Source organism: Lichenostomus cassidix, chromosome 5 (genome assembly GCF_008360975.1).
Source record: "Lichenostomus cassidix isolate B80296 chromosome 5, HeHo_3.0, whole genome shotgun sequence".
NCBI classification, from domain to species: domain Eukaryota; kingdom Metazoa; phylum Chordata; class Aves; order Passeriformes; family Meliphagidae; genus Lichenostomus; species Lichenostomus cassidix.
Genome location: NC_139486.1, coordinates 55,834,913 through 55,855,260, shown reverse-complemented (window position 1 = coordinate 55,855,260; position 20,348 = coordinate 55,834,913). Strand labels below are relative to the sequence as shown.

The 20,348-nt window shown below is 39.3% G+C and overlaps 1 protein-coding gene across 12 annotated transcripts in view; it reads left to right on the top strand.

Annotated features, from left to right (window-relative positions):
• SOX6 (SRY-box transcription factor 6) overlaps nucleotides 1-20,348 on the top strand; it is a 366,784-nt gene that overhangs the window by 272,259 nt on the left and 74,177 nt on the right. For 10 of the 12 annotated variants that reach the window (XM_085063213.1, XM_085063212.1, XM_085063211.1 and 7 more), the window contains 2 exons: nucleotides 582-705; nucleotides 8,792-8,871. In XM_085063213.1, coding sequence (XP_084919339.1) covers nucleotides 582-705; nucleotides 8,792-8,871 — 204 coding nt within the window. The remainder of the gene's footprint in view (nucleotides 1-581; nucleotides 706-8,791; nucleotides 8,872-20,348) is intronic. The other 2 variants (XM_085063209.1, XM_085063207.1) reach the window with 1 other exon arrangement.

Below are 20,348 nucleotides of genomic sequence, written 5' to 3'. Positions count from 1 at the left end.
TAAATCTTAAGAGTTGTGGTGTTGCCTAGAAGACTCTTTAGTACTGTGGTGAGATTTTGATATAACATACCCGAGTTGTTGGTATATATGTGAACAATACCATGTTGTAAGATCTCAGAATTATAATTGCCCTAAGGTTACTCAAATTTAAACATCAAAGTAGATACTGCAGTGTTAGGTTGCTTCTGAATGCTTGTCACTCTGCTGTCTGTGACCAAAGGTGAGAAAACTTGTGAAAAATTAATAGAAATACACACCACACTACTTTTGAAAAAAACTTTGGCATGTTTTGTACCTTTTTACCTTGTGCCAGGACTGGGAATATTAATTAAGAAAAACAAAGTAATAGAGAACCAGGAAGAAGTAGGAAAACGTGCAGTTCACTGAGACTGTTACACCTTTGACACTGAGGGAAAACAATGTTTGCGAGGGCTTTGATGTGATAATGTGGAGCTGGCAGGGATTGCATTAAGGCGAAGGTTCTGTGGGACTGTGTGAACGCAAGAACACTATCAGTGCTGGAGAAATACCTGTCAAGACAAATTTGTGCTATTTCTGATCTGAGGCTCTCTTCTGTTTAGCAGGTTCAGGGTCACATGCCTCCGCTCATGATCCCAATTTTTCCACACGACCAGCGGACACTGGCAGCGGCTGCTGCAGCCCAGCAGGGATTCCTCTTCCCCCCAGGAATAACTTACAAGCCAGGTAAGCTCACAGCGATGTGAGGCTGTTGCACATTTTAAGGCATTAAATGGAGCTTCTTGTGGGAGCTGTCTCATGCAGATGATACACAACAGGCATAGCTGGTTGGAAATTACGTGGAGCTTTTGCAACTCCACTTGGAAAAAAAACTTGTGGATTGAAGGAGGTGGATGGACTATTGGTTATTGAACATCATGATTTTTTTAAACTTAATTTCCACAAAATAATTTGCTTTAAATATTTTGGCCCACTTGCCTAGCAATTTGTATCTGGTCTGCCCTATACAAAAGCTATATATCTTTAATTAATTCTGTTATATTCACTATATTTGTGTTTTGTGTCAAAATTATTACTCTTTTGTTTGATTTCAATCTGGTTAATAAAAGGATTCAGTAGTTCAATTCCAGTCATCATTCAGACTGCTAAAAGGTCACATAACCTTGCAGTGAAATATGTTTCGAGATGATTTAGCAAATGTTATGATTTCTTTCTTTTTTTCCTCTGAGTTTACAGGACTCCTGGGGAATTCAATTAGGGATATAATGGTTTGAAGCTACTTTCAGAGCCTCCTTGTAAACAGGGCTTTAAATGTTTAAAGACACTTTGCCAAAGGAATTCAATGTAGGAAGATAGTTAAGTAAATAAAAGTCAACCTTATTTTCATTTGTACATTCTTTGTAAGTGACCTCAGTCCAGAAGCAGCGACCGTATTTTGCTCATTAATAGTATTCTCTGTCAAGCTGCCTTTAGCATATTAACCTGATAACTAATAACTGCAAAACATAAATACCAGTTTATTTTTTTATTCATTAAATATGAAATGTACAAAGCAAAGCATTGATCCTGTTCCCACTGATGTTAGTGGTGCTTTTGCTGTTGACTGCAACAGGAACGGGGTCAAATCCAAAGTAAAGCCTCATAATAGATGATGTAAACAGCATGCTAATTAAAAGCCAGGTTGAACCTAGAATCTTTTCTAGCAAGTTTACTCAATATTAGATGAAGTGAGGCCAAGCAGGATTTCAGCAAGTATTTCCGTTTGTCCCACTCCCTTCTGTCTCTTTAGTCTAGCGATGTTCTTCTTTAAACACAGATTCGTTGTCTAGTTCTCTTATTTTCAGGTTTTGAAATCCCAAAGTTCTTTTCCCATTTGACAAACTGGTGCACTGCATGCTGGCACCAGTTTCTGAGGCTCTGAGAGGCAGATAGCTCTAGGTGGCACAGGATGAGGGTTATTCACACATGTCATTACCTCACACCACTTAGGGACCTAAGACAAAGAGTTGCCAGTTGTGGAAATTGCCTACAGTGCCCTGGCTAAATCTTATTTCTCACAGACAAGGGAAAGCACATGCTTTCCTTGCTTTTCCTATTTTAATCTGAGATGCTTTCTGAGTAGTGACTGTTAGTGACTAAGCTGTTGGTTGTGCTGCCCCCTGAAAGGCGTTATGTTCAATCATGTTGTGTTAATTTTGGCTCTGTAGACTTCTTGGTACAAAAATTACTTAGGAGGAATAGTACCAACATGTTTTCCTGAACATGACTAAATTTCTGAACTTATTCTAAAGTGTTCCTCACAGGACCTATCTAACTTGATCCTATTGGCCTCCTAACAGGAGGTGATACAGCTTTAGGGCATTTTCTTGCTTGCCAGAATGCAGAAAGAGAGATGTATAACAAATGTTAGAAGAATGAAATGCAGAAAGAAGCCTAGGTATCTTGGAACACAGCAAAGCCTTTTCAGTGGTTTATGTCCAGATGATGCTAGTAAAGACCAGAGGTCACAATGATCTGATTATAACCAGTGGCTTTAAAGAAATGAGAATATTTGTATCTTTAATATATTTACTAAATTCTACCTCGTGTGGGGCAAAAGTAGCTGGGCAGGTCAGTAGCTTCTGTCAGAGACACATCACGATAAAAAAAATGCTGTAACTACACTTGGTATTGATTAATTCCTATTTTTGGCACTCTCGGCACGGTAGTTAAGGAATTAATGAAACTGGAGATTAAGCTATACTCTTTCATAGAGAGGGTTCTTCAAAGTCATTTCTGAGGAATATTTATGAACTTGACTGCTACTACCTGTACTCTTCTACTTTTGTGAGAAATGAAACTTTCACCTCCAGAACTGTCAGTTTAGACTTGCTTGTGCCTCTGAGGGAAGATAGGAGATGGATTAACCCTTCAGACACTTACCATTTTCTTTTAGGTGGCCTGTTTAGCTTCGAGTTCATTTTACTGCAGTTTGATGCAGGGAAGACTGAGCTTTGACCCTGCCAGCTTTCCCTGACATTCAGAAAATACAGTGAGAGACCTTTCAATAACAGGAGCAGTGGGGACTGAGTACTTTTGAAACAGGCTGTGTAATTCAGGGAATGTCAAATATTGTGTGCACAGTCACTTAATCTGCTTTGCCTGCAAAATGGGCTAGATATAAGCTGGCACCAGAGTGGGAGAAGGGTATCAGTGTTAGTGTGACAGGACAACCAAGGTGGGCAGTCTGTACCAGCAGGGCTATGGTGATGTGTCCAGGTCCGTGCAGAAATGTCTTCCTGGGCTAAACTGGGAACCAATTTCATGGCTGTTTAGTTCAATGTCAAGGCAGCAGTTGCTGAGTGCTGCTGCAAATCTGCACACAAATACTAGGCCTTGAAGGAATAAAATTATATTCTTTAACAAAATAGACTAGTTCATACCCTCAGCTGAAGGTCCTATAGAAGAGAGGAGAATTTATTAGGTTCTGAGGCCCTTCCAGTACATGTCTTGCTGCTCATGAACTTCTGAGCTCAGCAAATCATTATGAACAGAAAACTTAGGGACTTGCTGATATACAGCTATGATAAAGCCTGACAGGAGAAAGTTTTGTACTGCTTGGCAGAATCTATAGCACTGAGATGGCTGTAACCATCCCCCCCCAATATTTTGGAGCTCTAGGAGGTGAAACAGGCCAAAGTTAGCAAGTGCTGATGACAAGTAATAATTGCATTAGAAAAAAAAATCCCCAAAGTCCCATGCTTCCTTATGTATCTCAAAGTCATGTAATATAATTTTCCGGCATGGTAAGTACTAATTGAGAAATCAGAGCTGCACAGACCACCTAATTAATTTTTTATACATATTTCAGTATTTATACTGTATACCGGATTAATTAAAACTTTAGGGCGCTGTGCATCTCAAATGACTGTTGTGACTATTGACCTGCAGGCGTTTGACGAGCCTCGCAGAGTACCTGGTTGTGGGGGTTGCCACTTATTCCAGTGGGAAGCTGAGAGTGGCAGCTGTTAGGAAGCTAATACTTGCCCAGAGATGCTACGCAGTTAATAGAATTATTTTGCATTCCGAGTACAGCAAAGCAACTGCGCTGGCTTTCTGACTGTGACCACTATACTTACTGCTTGGAACTGGTGGGCAACATGGGTGCCATTATCCCTCCTCTCCCACTGCAAATTTCCCTTCATTTAACCAACCACACGCATCCAGGAAAACTTAGTGGGCTGGAGTATCCTTGAACACGATTAGCGTGTCCCCATGAGTGCCCTGGGCCAAGAGGACAGGATGGTAGGTTGGATGAGGAAGGTAAGGATAAGGAAGGACAGTTCACTCCTCCTTCTTGCAGTGGCTAAAGTATTAATTCCATCAAGTTTTGTGGCTAAGAGGGAATAGGGCAGTAAGAAGACAATGGAGTAAAGGAGCCAGACCATGAGTTGAGCAGAGCTCAAACAGAGCTATGATTTGCTCTCAGCAAAGAGTGAGATGATCTTATGCCAGGTGGATCACGGCAGTCTGTGAGATTTGAAAGTACTGGAGAGCATATCTGGAAAATATTATTGAAAATAGAGACATTGACTAGAGTAAAATTCAGTTTAGACAGGTTTGTTGAGTGATATGCTGCAGTGTGTTTTCAAAGCTTTTTTACATATTTAATATAAGAATTATATAAAGCCCATGATTAGAATGGCTGAGAAACAGTTCCTCTCTACCTACCTAGGTCATCCAACTTTGTACACAAAAGTAATTTACAGGAGATTTTGCTATGCTGCAACAATGTGGAAATGGAAACTTCCTAGGCTGGTGGCAGAAGTAGTGAGTAACAGAATCAACATTTTGGCCTGGTTCTGTTTCTACTTGCACTGGGACAAATCAATCCTTTGAAATCAGAGAAAATAATATTAGAGGAAGCATGACAAACAAAACTGTCAGACTTATTGTCATCAGGCTGGACTTCACAACATTCCAATGCTGTGAAATATTTGTCATCAAACTAATTAGACTCTTTGATTACTGTAGCTAATCCACATAACAAACATAATCTTAGATGTGCTGGATTTCTCTGATATCTGACATTGCAATTTCCATTTGCAATAGGTCATGCAGAAGTTTTTCCTAAAGTTGTAAGGTGGTTTAGATTTTCCACAATCAGGTATTCTTTTTTTTCCAGTAGGCTGCTCTTCCTTCTGGCAGGTGAAAACAGGAAGCATGCACCAAATCCACTCTGTACTGGGTTGGCTGTGTGTCTTTGCATGGCTTCATGAGCCCTGCTTCTAATGGAAATTCCCCAGGACTGAGTTAAAGCCTGTCATATGTCTCCTGTTGGGTTTTTTTTGGTTGGAACAAGGAATTGGTAACCTCTGGATTTATTGTAGCAGTCATATGTGCCTCAGTCCTAAATACTGATGTAGAAGCTGGAAGTGAAGGTAGGCAGCTGGATATTGTCAGGTGGGACTTTGCACTGAAATGTGCATGTTTCATAATTTTGCAAACATTACCTGCAGACAGGCAATTGTGGGGGAAACAGGTTCTGCTGCAAGATGAGAATGGACATAAGGCAGAGTTGCAGCAAACCCTGCTCAGGACAAAGGCATAACAGTAGTGCTGGCAGACAGGGGAGATGCTCCACAGAATTCCCTTAGACGGTTACCTCTATTAACATCTTCCTCAATCCTCATGGCCCTGGACAAGCAAAATTTGTGCCCTGTGTGGGAATACTGTGGGAGTGGCCATCTCTATCCTTGCTGCATCCTGACAGCACCTGAGACATACCTTCCCCCTACTCTGGGTCTCACAAAAGCCACACAACCTTCTTTCCTCACAGCTCACAAAGCCCTGATCTGGAAGGTACATCTATACATCCCATAAATAAAGTCTGCTAAGCTTCATCTCTTCATCCAAGACAAAAAGAAACATTTACATTATTTCTATGTAGAATGGCACAGCACAATTGCTCACTGCTTTTATTCATTTGGAAATGTTGCTCAACCTGACAAACGAAACAGAAGTCTGGCATAATTTTCCATGGCTTGTAAACACCAATTTATATATAAACAACAGCAGCGAAATGTAAATAGACAATCAGCACAGCAAGGAGATTGAAAAGATCGATTTGCAAAACATGACAGATTTTCTTCTTCCAGCATTCTTCCCACTCTTGGTTATCAAAGGCCAGCACACACCAGTACCTAAGGCAGACCTGTTTAAACATGTTCTACTGCCTTTTGTACAAATTTAAAAGAATGGATCCTCACGCAAGCATTCCAAATTGAGAGACAAATTCGAAAAAAATTGCTGCAATACATTGACTGATTTCTTGCCAAGACAGCTATGGAGAAGCTTCTTGATCCATTCTTGCACTGAGAAAATGAGAGGGCGAAATATGTACCTCTGTAATTAAACATTAAAACCAGAGCATTCCTTGCATGCTCAGTTTGCTCAAGGGAGAAAGAAGTACCTTTGCTCTGCTTTTGCTCCTCGGTGTCAACAGGGTACTCCAGAGCTGAAGGAGTATTAATTTTTCTTCTCAGCACAAAGATGCTGCTGACATACCAGGACTTAGCCATAATTTAACATGTTAAATTGAGGGGGGAAAGGGACAGTATTGGGTTTTAATAACAGATAAATGGCATAACTATAAAATTATTCTTCTTCCTGCAACAAAAGAAAGCGCTGTAGCCAGCAGGTGAGCAAGAGAACACTACAGGGTGTGGTGAAGATACCATTAAATTAACTGTGAAGCCAAAAACTCTGTGTGTGTGCGCATGTGGGGATAAAATATCTGGCTATTTCAAACCATGGGAGCATGACAGCTGTGAAAAAGGAGTGCCGCAGGGAATTCTTTTAGAGTTTGGTTTTTTTTTTTTAAATATGTTTGACATGGAAAATGTTTTAGTACAAATAAAGCAACTGGTATTGAACTTAAAAAGTGTATGCGGAGGGGGAGGGAGAAAGAAGAGATTGCTGTGTGGAACAGGGATGAATAATTCATGATATTTAAAGAAAGAATGCCTCCGAAATGTTCTGCAAGGCAGTCCATGCTGATAAGTCGGATGGTTATTTCCCCCCCCATTTAAAGCATCATTAATTCAACATCTTTGTGATTTTTTTTAAGAAAAACCTTGTAAGATATTTCTGAAAGAAACATTATTTAACTTAGATTAGGATCTTATTTATTCAGATAATTTTATATAAATATCAAAGAGACGACTGGAATTATTTAACCATGAAGAGACATCTTTAGTACCTTAAGAAAATAATCTACAAGTTTTTTTGTCGGTTTTGTTTTTTTTTTTTTTTTAAGAAAGAAAACCCAACATCATTGCACACTAAAATCAACCTCATGGAATGGGGAAAATAAGAGGAGATATTTTGACCATTACTCCATAGGACACCAGCACAATATAGTGTTAGTGAATGCATTGTAGCAGAGCTCCATATGCAATCAGAATCCAATTGTTACTGGACTGTGTACAAGCACACACTGTGCTCAATGGCCTGATGAGGTATTATGGATATGATGCAAAGAGACCTTGTGGATTAGACATGTACAGTTTATTAAAAAAGTGAAACAGCTGAACATTTTAACTGAGCTGGGTACGCTAGAACTTCAGATGGTAAAAAGAAACAGTTCTGAGGAATCTGGTGACTGCAAAGACTTCAGCTATTGTTATTTATTTGAGGGGGTTGACAAAAACAATCTAGTTCTTGGGATGCCCTGATTATATTCCATTGGTTTTCTGCTTTTTCCCTCATTGCCACATTCTGTTTTCAACATGGAAGGGTCTGTGTAAAATAGACAGATTATTGTAAAAATATCTCAAAAATGTACAGCCTGTTAAAATGTAGCTTACAGATAGTATATAGCACTGACTTTAAATAATGTAGCTGGAGCCAAAGTGATATTCCATTAAATCACAGTTACTTATCCATCACTGTATTAATTTTTATATTACAGATTACAATGCTAAATTATTTCAGCCTTCCTTCATTCCTTACATCTTGTAAGAGTCCAAATGACACTGTGTGTTGCACATCTATGGGAACACCCACAGATGCTAATAGGCATCATGCTACAATATTTAATTTGGAAATTTTAGTACCTGAATCTTCATGTAACTGAGCGTCTGTCTAATCTATCCACTTTTCTAGGCCCCCCCTTCATGTAACTGAGCATCTGTCTAATCCATCCACTTTTTCTATTTTAAAGAGAAAATTAAAATTGTATTTCAAGCTATATTAAAAGGTGATTTAATTTTGCTTTTCTCTATGACTACCTTAAAGGAGTTGTTCCAAGACAGAGAACCTCAAAGCAAAACAAGAACCTCAGCCTGTGTTGAGCCAACTTGGTACCTTTCCCAGGAACCACTTGACACTGGAAAGAAATCACTTGGCATTAAACAGGACTGATATTTCTTGGGTTATAACAGATTTATTTTTTTTAAGAAACACATGGTGAAAACAATTTTTTCCCTCTGGGAGCCACTGGGGTTTCCTGGGGTATCTTATCTGTGTGTCTGTGGCTGCAAGGTCCATTTTGTTCCCAGGCTTTCAGGCTCGATTTGACCATTTGCTTTCGAAAACGAAAATCACGAGTATCATATTTATGTTTTGCCAGTTTGCCTACCAGCTATCTGCTGACAAAAAAAAGTTCCAAGGGAGCATGGCAAGTCCGTGCCCAGCGAAGCCTTTTGTTTTTGCAGATGTTTGGGCTTAGAGGAGTGCTGTGGAGCACAGGCAATGCTAGGGCCTTGTTTGCACTTGTCTGCTGCTATTCTCTGCTCATTGTCTGAACCTGCACGCATTGTTCTCCCGACAGGTGATAACTACCCTGTGCAGTTCATTCCATCAACAATGGCAGCTGCTGCTGCTTCTGGACTCAGCCCTTTACAGCTCCAGGTATGTGCCAGAACAAAAAAATGTGGGATCAAAGCCAACATTTTAGGGGAAAACTGCTAACCAGCTGTATGCTAAATAATAGCCTGAATGTTAAATAATTTTTGAGCGCAGCCCAAGAGGATTAACACCTTATGTACTTACAGTACAGCGACGTGCAGCCAACCTTGATACTGTGAGTGAAAGACATTGTTCTGTGTGCTTTATATCGGCAGCTAATGGTATTTTTTTTATTTATATGTACAGTTGATGGGAGATGAGTTCAAAGATCTTTTTGTACTTTATTTTCTTGTGGTCTCTCCTCTGTAGCTGCAATGCACTACCTATAATTGGAGCACTCAGTGTATCCAAACAAAAGTGTGTTATTGGTCTTTTTTCTTTTTTTTTTTCTTTTCAGACAGTGTGGTGCTGACAATACAATAAATTGCAAACTCTTTTAGCTTCTGTATTTAGGTAATCTCAACATTTTTGTGCATTAAGCTGGTCAGATGCCAAGCCTGGTTAGGAGACTTAGTTTGGCCATTTATTTATTTTTTGGCACATATAGAATGAAATGTTGTGAAGATTTATGTGCCATATTATTAGCTTGCTTCTTGTGGCAAGAAGTTTTTAATTTCAGAAGAAAAGACACAACAATGTCATAAATAATGAAGAAACAGTCAAAAGCTTTCAGAGTTAAAATGTGTGGAAAGAAAGTGACAGTGAACATGAGAGGAAAGGCCATTAAAGATGCATGTAACTATTTGCAAGTAAACCTTTGAAACCCCTATTTGAGTTAGGTTAGAGTCGGGTTCAGAAGCAAAGTAGGAATAAATTGTGCCTAGAGTGGCAAAGTATTGCCATGCTAATATCCAAATATCTACTTTGCTTACCTTTCTGTGATTATATTATTTTCCAGAGGGACCAAAGCAAATTAAAAATCCTTTCCTCTTTACCCTGTGATGATATTCTTGCCAAATTAACTCAGGATAAGCAAGAATGGGAGCAGAACTTGCTGTTCACTGGTGGTTCAGAGCTGACAAGAAAGTCCCCTTGAGCTCAGGTCTGACCTAACCTATAATCAGAATTTGAAAGGACAACACCCTGACTCTGCAGGCAAAAATCTCTGAAAAGTAGTTTTGGGCCATGATAATGTGGTGTTAAGACTGTACCTTGGACTGGGTTGAAACCAAAGGGAAGCTTCTCAAAAGGAAAAATAGCAGGTATCCTTTGAAAGTCAGTATTTGACTATTGTTGAAGCGAAAGTCTCATTAGCTTTAGTTGGAAAAATACTGCAGAAATCAGCTTTGTGAATAGAGAGACTATTTTTGCTGCCTTTGAAATGCACTAAAACAAATAGTGAGCCTACACAAGACTGCAAGGCAGGAAAGGATGAAAACTGTTCAACTGTCAAAGAAACAGGATCTAAACCACAGACATTCCTGCTTCTTTCCTTTTGCATGATCCATTTGTAACTCGACCCACATATTTGCACATCAGACTTGATCTGAACCTACAGCAATAATGCATTTTCATTAATTTGCAGAAATGATAGACTGAGTTGTTAAACACGATGAAAACAATTAGAGAGAAAACAACCAGCAAAAATGTGCTAGTAAACTCAGAAACATTCAGGCTCGAGGGGTCTGAATTTCCCTTTAGATATATTTGCTGTAAAAGAGTTTTTTGTTTGTTTCCTCCCCTTTCTATTTTGTTTGAATTTTATCTCTATGGGATTTCAAAACCTTTAATGTTTCCTAGTTATAAGAGCTTAAATAACAGAGCCCTTAACCTTCAGTTGATACCTGCTCATCAGATTGTCAAACTGGCTGAACTAAATTTTAATTGCTCCTACTATTAATATTCCCTTCGTGTCAATTCTCTGAGCTCCCTAAATGAGCCCTCATTTGGGTGTGTTTGTTGGAGGGAATTTGTTGTTTTACCTGATGTGTCATGAAGACAGTTAGGGGTGTAGCATTTCAGCTCATTTTTCCATCTTTGCTTCCCTTCCCCCTTCTTTCTCTGTTCTGCTTCTTTTCTTCCATGCACCCCACCCACTTATTTATTTACATGAAGGCTGTGACCATGGTATCTGAGTATTTCCCAAGTGCTTAAAAACACTGATCACAAAACTAATCTCTCTTCCTTTCAGCCAGTGGGAGAAATAGCTAATTCAGTTGCAGGTTTGGTTTTGTTTCTACATGTGTAGGTGTGTGTAATATCCATTTTTGGAGAACTTGGGGAGGGAAAGCAATGTCAAGTACAAGAGTTGTGCAGGTTTGGGGTTTTGTTTTTGGTGTTTTTTTTTTTTGGGTTTTTTTTTTTGGATGAATTTGTGTTCTCATCTTCTTGTGTGTTAGGGCAACTCCTATGTGAGCTCTGAATCTAATAACACAGATACAGAGATCCATTTACTACCAGGTATGTCATGTAAGGATAGCAATTATTCCGCAGAGGATCTTTCTCCAGTGGGCAATTTCTAACTGATGATTTGCCTGTCTTATTTAAGCTATTAGCACATTGTTATCAAAATGTACTTTCTCTGAATTCTATATTTGTGTTCACCAGTGGATTATCTATCTCTGTGTGTTAAAAAAACTTTGCTGAAATAATATAAAGGAGTTTCTCAAGTAGCTAGTTTGACTTTCACAGGTGCTGCATTAAAAAAAAAAAAGTAAAAAAATAGTTCTCCTTCAGCAACAGACCAGTTTGACCCATCTTCTCTTTAGATTTTTGATCCCCTTCATCAGCTCATGGTAAATACCATTACTATTCAGTTGTAGCTTTGAGTATCCTGAAGAAAAATAGTAACTACCAGACTTTTAATGCCATTCCACATTCCTGAACTGGTGGCTTACTCTGGATTGATACCAGATAGCTTCTTTTGATCTGCATACTGATTGCATGAAAGTGTCATTGATGAGGTTTACAAAAAGGCTTAAAACTCTGTGTTCCATACTTCCCATTGACATCTCAGCCCCATCTCACCAGTTTCCTCAACAAATCAGCCAAAGATTTAAATAATATGGGTGGTAGGACCAAGCCTTGTTAGGACTCTTGGCATGAGAGTGGATCTTGCTGATGAGGGAACAGCTCTCTAGGTTTAGTCTAATCAGAAAAAAACAAGCTATTTCTGTTCTCCCCTCCAGCCTCAAATGACTGGGAGTGAATAGTTTGCAGATATATTACCAATATGCAATATTACCATTACACCTGTGGCCTAGTGGTGTCTGAAAGAGTTCTGATACCTCTGTGTAACAAGTGTGTCACTTTAATTAATCAGTGTGAACTGTAAAACCTGTCAATAATTTTCCTTTTGCTCCTCTTCACATACACTTTCTCTGGACTTTCTCCCCTTTCCCATTTCCCTGAACTTTTCCCCAAGTTATCAAATAGTTGCACTGATATTAAATGATTCTAGGGATGTGTGGCCAACAGTCTTGCTAAATGAGTGGACTTGATCATGAAATGGGTTTTTCCAGCTCTCATGCTGCTGGTAGCAGTAACCTGGTTGCTGGGAAGTCACAGCAGTGGCAGAGGAGGCACCTGTATGTCCTTACTTTCAAACAAGGAATATTACTATATGCCCTTTAGAGTTTAAAACAAACTCTGCCTTCATTCCTACATATTTCCACAAAGCTGTCTAGGAGATAAATAAGGAAGTGTCGCAACTCTCTCAACCACGACTGATAAACTGTTGATAGAAATGGAAGCACTACAATGATGCTAGCTGGAGTTATTCCTAAACAAAGTGAGCTCTAGGAAAAAAAAGCAAAACAAAAAAGGCTTTCGTTCATAACTCTTTCCCCAAACTATTTGTGTAATTTGTCCTTCAGAATTTATCGCTTATAGCACTAATGAACCTTGGCGAGTCTTAACTATAGTTGCAGCTGTGTTCTTGAAACCTGGAGTCCTTATAATCCAGTTAAAAAAAGAGAAAATTTGAACTAAACACATATTTGTCTATTTCTTTTCTGCCCTCCCACCTTATCCCTCTCCTCCATACTCTCTTCTAATTGCAGACAAAGTAAATGACCTTTTTTATACTGCTGGGTGTAGATCCAGTGTACTGCTGAAGCATTGCAAAGCCTGCCTCAGGGGCACAATATTAGTAGAGGGAAGGCCAAAGAATGCTATTTTTAGTTGAACAGTTCAGCAGATGGAGGCATGAATACTCATATATCTGAAGGTTGAGGGGTTTGAACCATTAATTTTGATAATGTATTTAACCCTGGGAACAATCAGAAACTGTAACTCCAAGGTTACAATGCTTCTGACCTTTAGAGAACAGGGGGCACTTGGTACAGTAAACAATATATTACATTTCTACTTATTCCAATTCTCTCACACGTATAAATTTCAGGACATAGTTGACATTTGCTTTCCTCAGCTATTTTAGTGCTGGTCCTCAAAGTAAGTCAAGAAGAATGTGCAGGAAAGAGGCCAATGCAATGCGACAGTCATGTAAATATGGCCTTTAAATAGCTAAGTTGTTAAATGTGGCCCTTTATGGAGAAATATTATTCTCAGGAACTAGAATCTGTGTGAATTATTATTTCAATGAAGAAGTTGTTCTAGTGGATGGCTGCTCTTACAGTCTGCTCTCTGTGTTGTAACCTTAACACGATTTTTCAGCGGGGCTAATGTGATCTGATTTGGTGCCACTCTGGTACCACATCAGGCAAAGTGATGTACCTGCCTTATGTCTTACTAAATGATGCATGCTCCTCTTCAACAAATATAGCAGTTAAATATCACGCAGCTTAAGTATTTCTAATTAAAATATCTCCATGTGTCAGCATATTGGTAATGTATTATTTTAATCCATTTATTTTGTTTATGAAACAGTGACATATGTTTAGATTGTGAAATATATGAGGCTTAAAAATCACTTTATTGAAGAAAATTAATTTCTACAATGCTGTCTCAGTAATGTGTTCACTCACCCAGTCAGTCACTGGCAGGGCTGCCAGTCTTAATGTTGGTTAGACACAGTTTAACAGTTTTATCTGACATAACACTCTCGGATGTAGGCAATAATAATTTTTTCAAATGCAAAAACCATGGGGTTTTCCATTTGCTTTCTTTCTTTCTTTCTTGTTTAGTTTTTTTTTTTTTTCAACGCAGCAAAGAATGGGGATTGGGTAAATGTGAAGAGAGATTTGGTGAGACAAATCAAAATTAAAAACAGCTAGTTACCTTTTCAAAGTTAGACACTGTAATTTGTTTGTCAGCGGGTAGATGTTTGGGTCAGCACTGTGAGTGAGTGACTGTCAGCGGGAATTCCTACAAGACAAGTAATTTCCCTCAATGTATTACTGACAGATTGCTCACTTCTTCGAATCACTGGAGAAAACAAACTTAATATTGTTACAGGCAGAGTTTCTGTCTTCATTAGCCTTATAGAATGATTTTATCTAGCATTCAAAGACTACTGAGCTCTAGGTGGACATATTTTAACAGAATGTTCCTTATTATGATACAGTGAATAGTGGTCTAAATTAAGGGGATGGTGTGTGCAAATTTCAGCATATGGAAGTAGTAAATTACATATTTTGGTCCTTTTCTCATGTAGAAATTTAGGTTGTAGCAGAGAAAGGAGAGAGGTCGAAAGAAGATTTTATTAAGGCTCTGAGAGACCAAGCACGCCCTTTAATGGAAATAAAATTAAAAATATGCCAACCTTGCAATACTCAGGCAAATTTAATTAAAATCAATGAAATAGTTATACTTGTGCCTTTCCCTACTTGAATGTTTATGTCTCTGTATGTAATATCTGTGTTATCAAGTTGAATTATATCAGTGGCAGTATCAATGAAAATGATGTCATGGAGTCAATATTTTACCATATGACCTCCTTTCTTTGCAGAATTTCTTAGTACTCCATCTTCTCCTTCTCCTTCTCATCTTCAGCCCTGAATTATCTGGCAAAGTGATTTTCATCAGGAAAGGACAGCCCATCAAAATTGAGACTTTTTGCAGTAAAATATCCCTTATTATGAAATTTCTCCCAGGAGGATTTTCGTAGCTCCTCCAGTACTGTCACAGGGAGAAGGACTCTCCCTATTCTCATCAAGCTGGTAAAAATGGACAGACAAACAGAGCCATTAGCTAGAGTAATCAGCCTGGAACAGCAGCATTGCAGCTGCAAGAGCCTTTTCTCACCCATTTCATGCCCTGCACCTCCAATAACTGCTTTAAACAGCATGGCTTTCTTACACTCCTTGCTTACTGGAACAGCGTCACATTATTGAATAAAAAATTTATAGCAATGTTTAAGAAAAAGATGTTTCTACAGTCTGTAGCAGTTCTAGTGCCTGTCTTGGTGGTGGGAAAGCCAAGTCCATTCCTGGGTGATGTTTTCCCCCGTGGCAGGAAAGCCTTTAGCCCCCAGACTGTCACCCAGCCTGGCACAGCTCTCTTGCTGTCCCTGTCAGATGCCCATCCCCTCCTCCAACTTGGGAAGTGCTCCTGTCCTGCTTCTGCTCTCCTCTCCCAAGAGGGAAGGCTTTTCAATCTGGCAGCTAGGGATCAGGCTCCTGGCACCATTCCCATCTTTTGCACCCTCAGATCTCACCAAGCAGGACAGCTGCCTTCCAGGCCCATATGCTGTTCCAGGGAGAATTCACCACTGAGATCATAAGTGGCACAGACATTCAACTGACTTATCAGGAACCTTGTATGTTTAAAAGGATCTCATCCTTATAGCCTGGATTGCAGGGGGTTTCCTGCATCTCTTCAGTCTATATCAAGGCAGCAGCTTGGAGCCCAAGTGACTGCAAGAGGCTGAGCCCCCAGCGTCAACAAGACGTTCTTGCTGCCTTAACCACTGGCTGCCCCTCGCTGAAAGCCCAGGCTCTATTTTAAAATCATTGTGCTTTGCAAAGCTCTGTCCCTGGGGTGTGTATTCACTCAGAAGCCAGCAAGAAGCAAATAAGTTACTGCTGCATTTACTGACAGAGCACCAGAGGCACCAGTACTACACAGTGCCATCAGGGGATGAGCACGTTTTTTTAAAGCTCTTTTAAAACTGTGGCATCCCTTTGGGGAATAGGCTGACTGTGAGGCATACTCTGAGCTGGCAGTTGGATTCCTTCAAGCTTTCTAGAAATGTATATGGTGTGTGCCTTGCAGGGATTAGCTGCAAGTGAATATGTTTCTGGAATTTTATTATACTTCTGATAACTTATTATACTTCTGATAGAGCAAGCTGCTTAATTTGGCTACAAATTACAAACATGAAGGATTTTTTCCTGGGAAGGTGTTAATGTGTTTGGTTGTTTGGGAACTAAGCAGAAATCAGATTAAAGACAAAAATGTCTTTTAAGTTAGGTCTATACACAAAGGAAAATAATACACGCCAGTGTTATCATTCCTTGCTGGCTAATTGCTACAGAAAAAGAAAACTTAATAACTCACCTTTCATCTGATCTAAAAGTTCTAAGAACAAGGGTGGTTAGATTAGAGCTCCTAGGTGTAAACTAACACACATATGTGCTCCAAGAAAGCAGAAGAATTCTCTTAGGGATGCATAGACTGGAAAGATGTCATCACCTGCCTCATTTCTGAGGGTTTTGGTTAGAAGACCATATGCCCTCCCAGTGACCCACTTCAGAAAAAGAGGGAAATTGATAGAAGATGAGCTAAAACTCCTCAAATCAGTGCATAGATATTGCTATCACCAAGGTGAAGAGGCTTAGGATAGTGAAATAGGAATGGCATGGCCTTCAGCACCCTGCTTGTCTAAAACATGTTTGGTCTGTGATGTTTTTAGAATCCATATGATTGAGAAACTAGAAAAGGGTCCTAACTGGAAAGTATTGGATTCATCTGTCTGTTCTTAAGGCTCAGCATGAAGGCTACATATGGCTGGAGGCACAGCAGAAGGTTTGCATGTCAGTCCTGAAAAAGAGACTGGAGGGAGGAGCAACTTAAGGCATATAGGAAGAAAACACATCGTGCTTAAATTTCAGCATTAAGGAATTATTTGAGACTTAAAGGAATCCTTCATAAAATCTAGTGAAGTCAACGTATTAGGGCATGTATTTTGGTGTTGGGCATGAGTTATAGCAAGCATGAAAACAAAAGAATAATATTTCAGGTGTAGGAATAGTGAGAGTGTGCTGTCAGGTCCACTGGCATTTTTGGAAGTGAAGTGAGAAATCAAAGAGGCAAAGTCCTTTCAGTGAAGATGAATAATTTGTCCTATAGTGTAGACACAGAGCAAGTCACCAGATTTAACCAGTTTCCAGTGTTATTTAATAACATTTCTGTGAACTATCCAGGGTAATTCATCCAGTACAGGCCATCTCTTCTGCTGCTGTCTTCAACACCTGGGGGAGGCTTGTTGAGGCCTCATAACCTATTTAACCCAGTCCCAGCACTGCTGCTGAAGTATCATCACACCTACTGCAGCTCAGACAATCTTACGCTTCCCATTTACTGGTGTAAAATACATCAGCTTCCAATGAATTTATAATAGTAAGTTCCCAGTTACCTGGTTTTGAGGTGCAAATGTGATTTTTTTTTTCTTAGATGTAATTTTTATAAGCCCATTTGAATACGTTTTGCATAATTTTGTGTGTACTTCCTATAAGGAAATTATTTAATTTTCCTTGGAGGTGCATGAAAGTTCAAAAATATGCAGTCAAAGATCAGTGTGAGCGATCTGCCAAGCAACTTGTAAAGCACAATTATTTCTAGTGCTTTAAAATACCTATAAGCTGGGCTTGTTTTCTGCTTCACAAAGAAAACATTTCACTGTTTTCTGCATTTAAATATACATTTTAACTATGTTGACTTATCAGGTAACGCAGCAGGCTGAACAGGGACAAACCATTTTTAATGGTATGTTAATTGAATGGGATGCTAGAGATGCACCTGAGTGACTTTTTTCCCCAGATGTGCCCCAGCTGACTGATAAAGCTTCTCCTGATCAGTAGAGCCAGTATATATTTATTATATCCCTGTCTTCTGTCCATTTTTAATGAAAATTATAGAATGGCTGCGAGCTACCACATGCACTGTGTCTCTTAGAAAAGTAAGAAAACACTGCAGCTTCAAATCCCAAGCAGCACTTTCAAATCCTCAGCTCTTAACCGTAGAGTTGCCTCAGCATCTTCTCACAAGATGGGGATTCAGATGTGGGAATTGAGAGAGGTGGTTTAAATGGGATTTTTCCTTTTTTCCCGCCTTGCACCCGCTTGTCGCGGCGATGGTGTCTCGTTGTTCTGTCAGGGGAGCAGCAGGAATTGAATTGTGGATCTTTTGCCTCTCGGTGTGCTTAGCAGCAGTGAGGGAGAGTTCAGTTTTCTCGTTCTGTGTCTGCACAGCTCGGCGCAGGAAATGCTGCAATTGTCATGTTACACAATTTCTCCATCTGGATGGCCAGAGAGTGAACGAACCCACCAAACTATGCCAGATTTTATGAGATATTTCTAGTGAAGATTTATTGTTACTTTTCTCCCCCCAGTGTCCTGATTTCCTTTTCCCTTGCTTATGCCTCAGTTTTCCTGGGTGCCACCAGGCTGACAGACCTAGAAGGTGTAGACCAGAAGCAGCAATTGCACAACCATCTCCCATAGGATTAGGAGAATAATTGTGATTTTAGACCCCTTCAGCTGAGATTGTCTGCATTACTGGCAGTGGTACCAGTGACATGGACGTGTGCTCACTAGGAAACTCATTCACCAACTCATTTCACATAGCTCAACAAGCAGTTACTCATAATTGCTTGTAATCCTGCTGACATGAGACTGAATGAAACTCCTGACTTTTCTCACAAAGCCCATCTATGCTTTAATGATTTTTAAAAGAAATATCTGAAATTCTGAAATGCAAAATTTGATAAGCTTTGATAGCTATCATCCCTTCAGCAAACTTACTGTAATTAATTGCTTTTCAGTCATATAATTTTTTCCCCTTTATCATGGGGTCCTCCTTCTTTTATTTCTATAGATAAAGTGTGTGAAGCTATCTGAATTTGTGAGATAGATGCTTTTCAGATAGACCTCTCACATTTATTGTTAAAAATACTTCATATTAGCAGTAAGGAATAAAATCCAGATTTTTTTGGAAGAGCTTCTGAAAGAATACCAGAAAACATTTTAAATTCTTTTTATGAATAATCTGATTTACAGTGTCACCAGAGAAGGTAATACTAGGATAGCATAAAGTGAATGAAAAAACCTGCACTCTGATGCAACCATCTGGTTATGTTTTCATATTTTTCTTATAGATCTGGTTATATATTTACTTTAAATAAGTACTGTTTATTCACTTTCTTCAGATATAAGAGGAGTTTAAAACACCAGAGCCTTTGTTTGCAAGTATCTTTGGAGCCATGCTGCCTGGTTTTTGCTTGCTTTCCTAGGTGAGCTCATTAGTTTGTAAACTTTAGTGCCATCCACAATTTTTATAAGACAGAATTTATGCTATGAAAGTGCCAACAGCAAATTCTAACAGTAGCAAACACAGAATAATCACATACAGATTTATCTTTAACATTTCACTTTTTTTCTTGAATAACATCATCCACAGGAAACTTGAAATTACTTTTTCAAGCAAATGCAGTTGTCCTTTGCCGTGGCTGGCTTTCTACCAAAGGTACTTAAGCAGAACATCTCACAGTTATTTTGTAAAACAATAAAAATGTTGAAGATTTTTTGCAAATTTTCAACATGTGTGGTACAATATATAATCTGGAAGAACCACAAAGATAAAGCTACTGTGTTCTTTCCTGTGCATGGTGAATAACAGGAGAATTCTGATCAAAAAGTAGCATATCAGTCATCTGATAGCATTAAATGAAGGAACACAAATTTCTGTGTTTAAGAGAAAGGTTTTACTGATGTTTCTGCTATCCTCCTGCAGAACAAATGGCTACAGATACTTGGTGAAATATTTTTTGTTGATATTTCCAATATTTTATTAGAATAGTTGTTTTATTAATGCTCTCATTTTATCTTTACTCGGAACACCTGATGGTTGCATTCAGACATACCTAGGTCCAGGTGCTGTAGTATTGCAGCAGCAGCTGATCCATTGCAGGAGGAGCACAGGAAAAACTTGTTCAGGTTCACAGAGGCTGGGAGTGTTTAAATGGAAGGTCTGAGGGATGATTCCTCCTCCCTGGGTCCAGGGGCTCACCCAATGCCAAGGTGGGACACAGGAATATTCAGTCAGGTAAGCTGGGGGGCTGCACTGTGACAGTCCTCCTGCTCTGCAAGTGCTGAGCAAGCCTCCTGGTTTAACAGCCTCTCATTAGGTCCTCCTCTTGAGAAAAAATACAGCAGGGAAGAAAGAGACACTCTCAGTTTGGGCTTTGATCTCGCTTTCATAAACAACTCAAAGAATTTGCATGGGAGCAGGCAACTATTCCATTATTGTCGCTAGTGAGGATACAAGAGAATAGATACACAAAGTGGAAGAGATGAGAACAGTTAGCACTCCTTTATTCCTTGTCAGAACTTAATCTAGATCAACTAAAGTGTTTGCTGTTT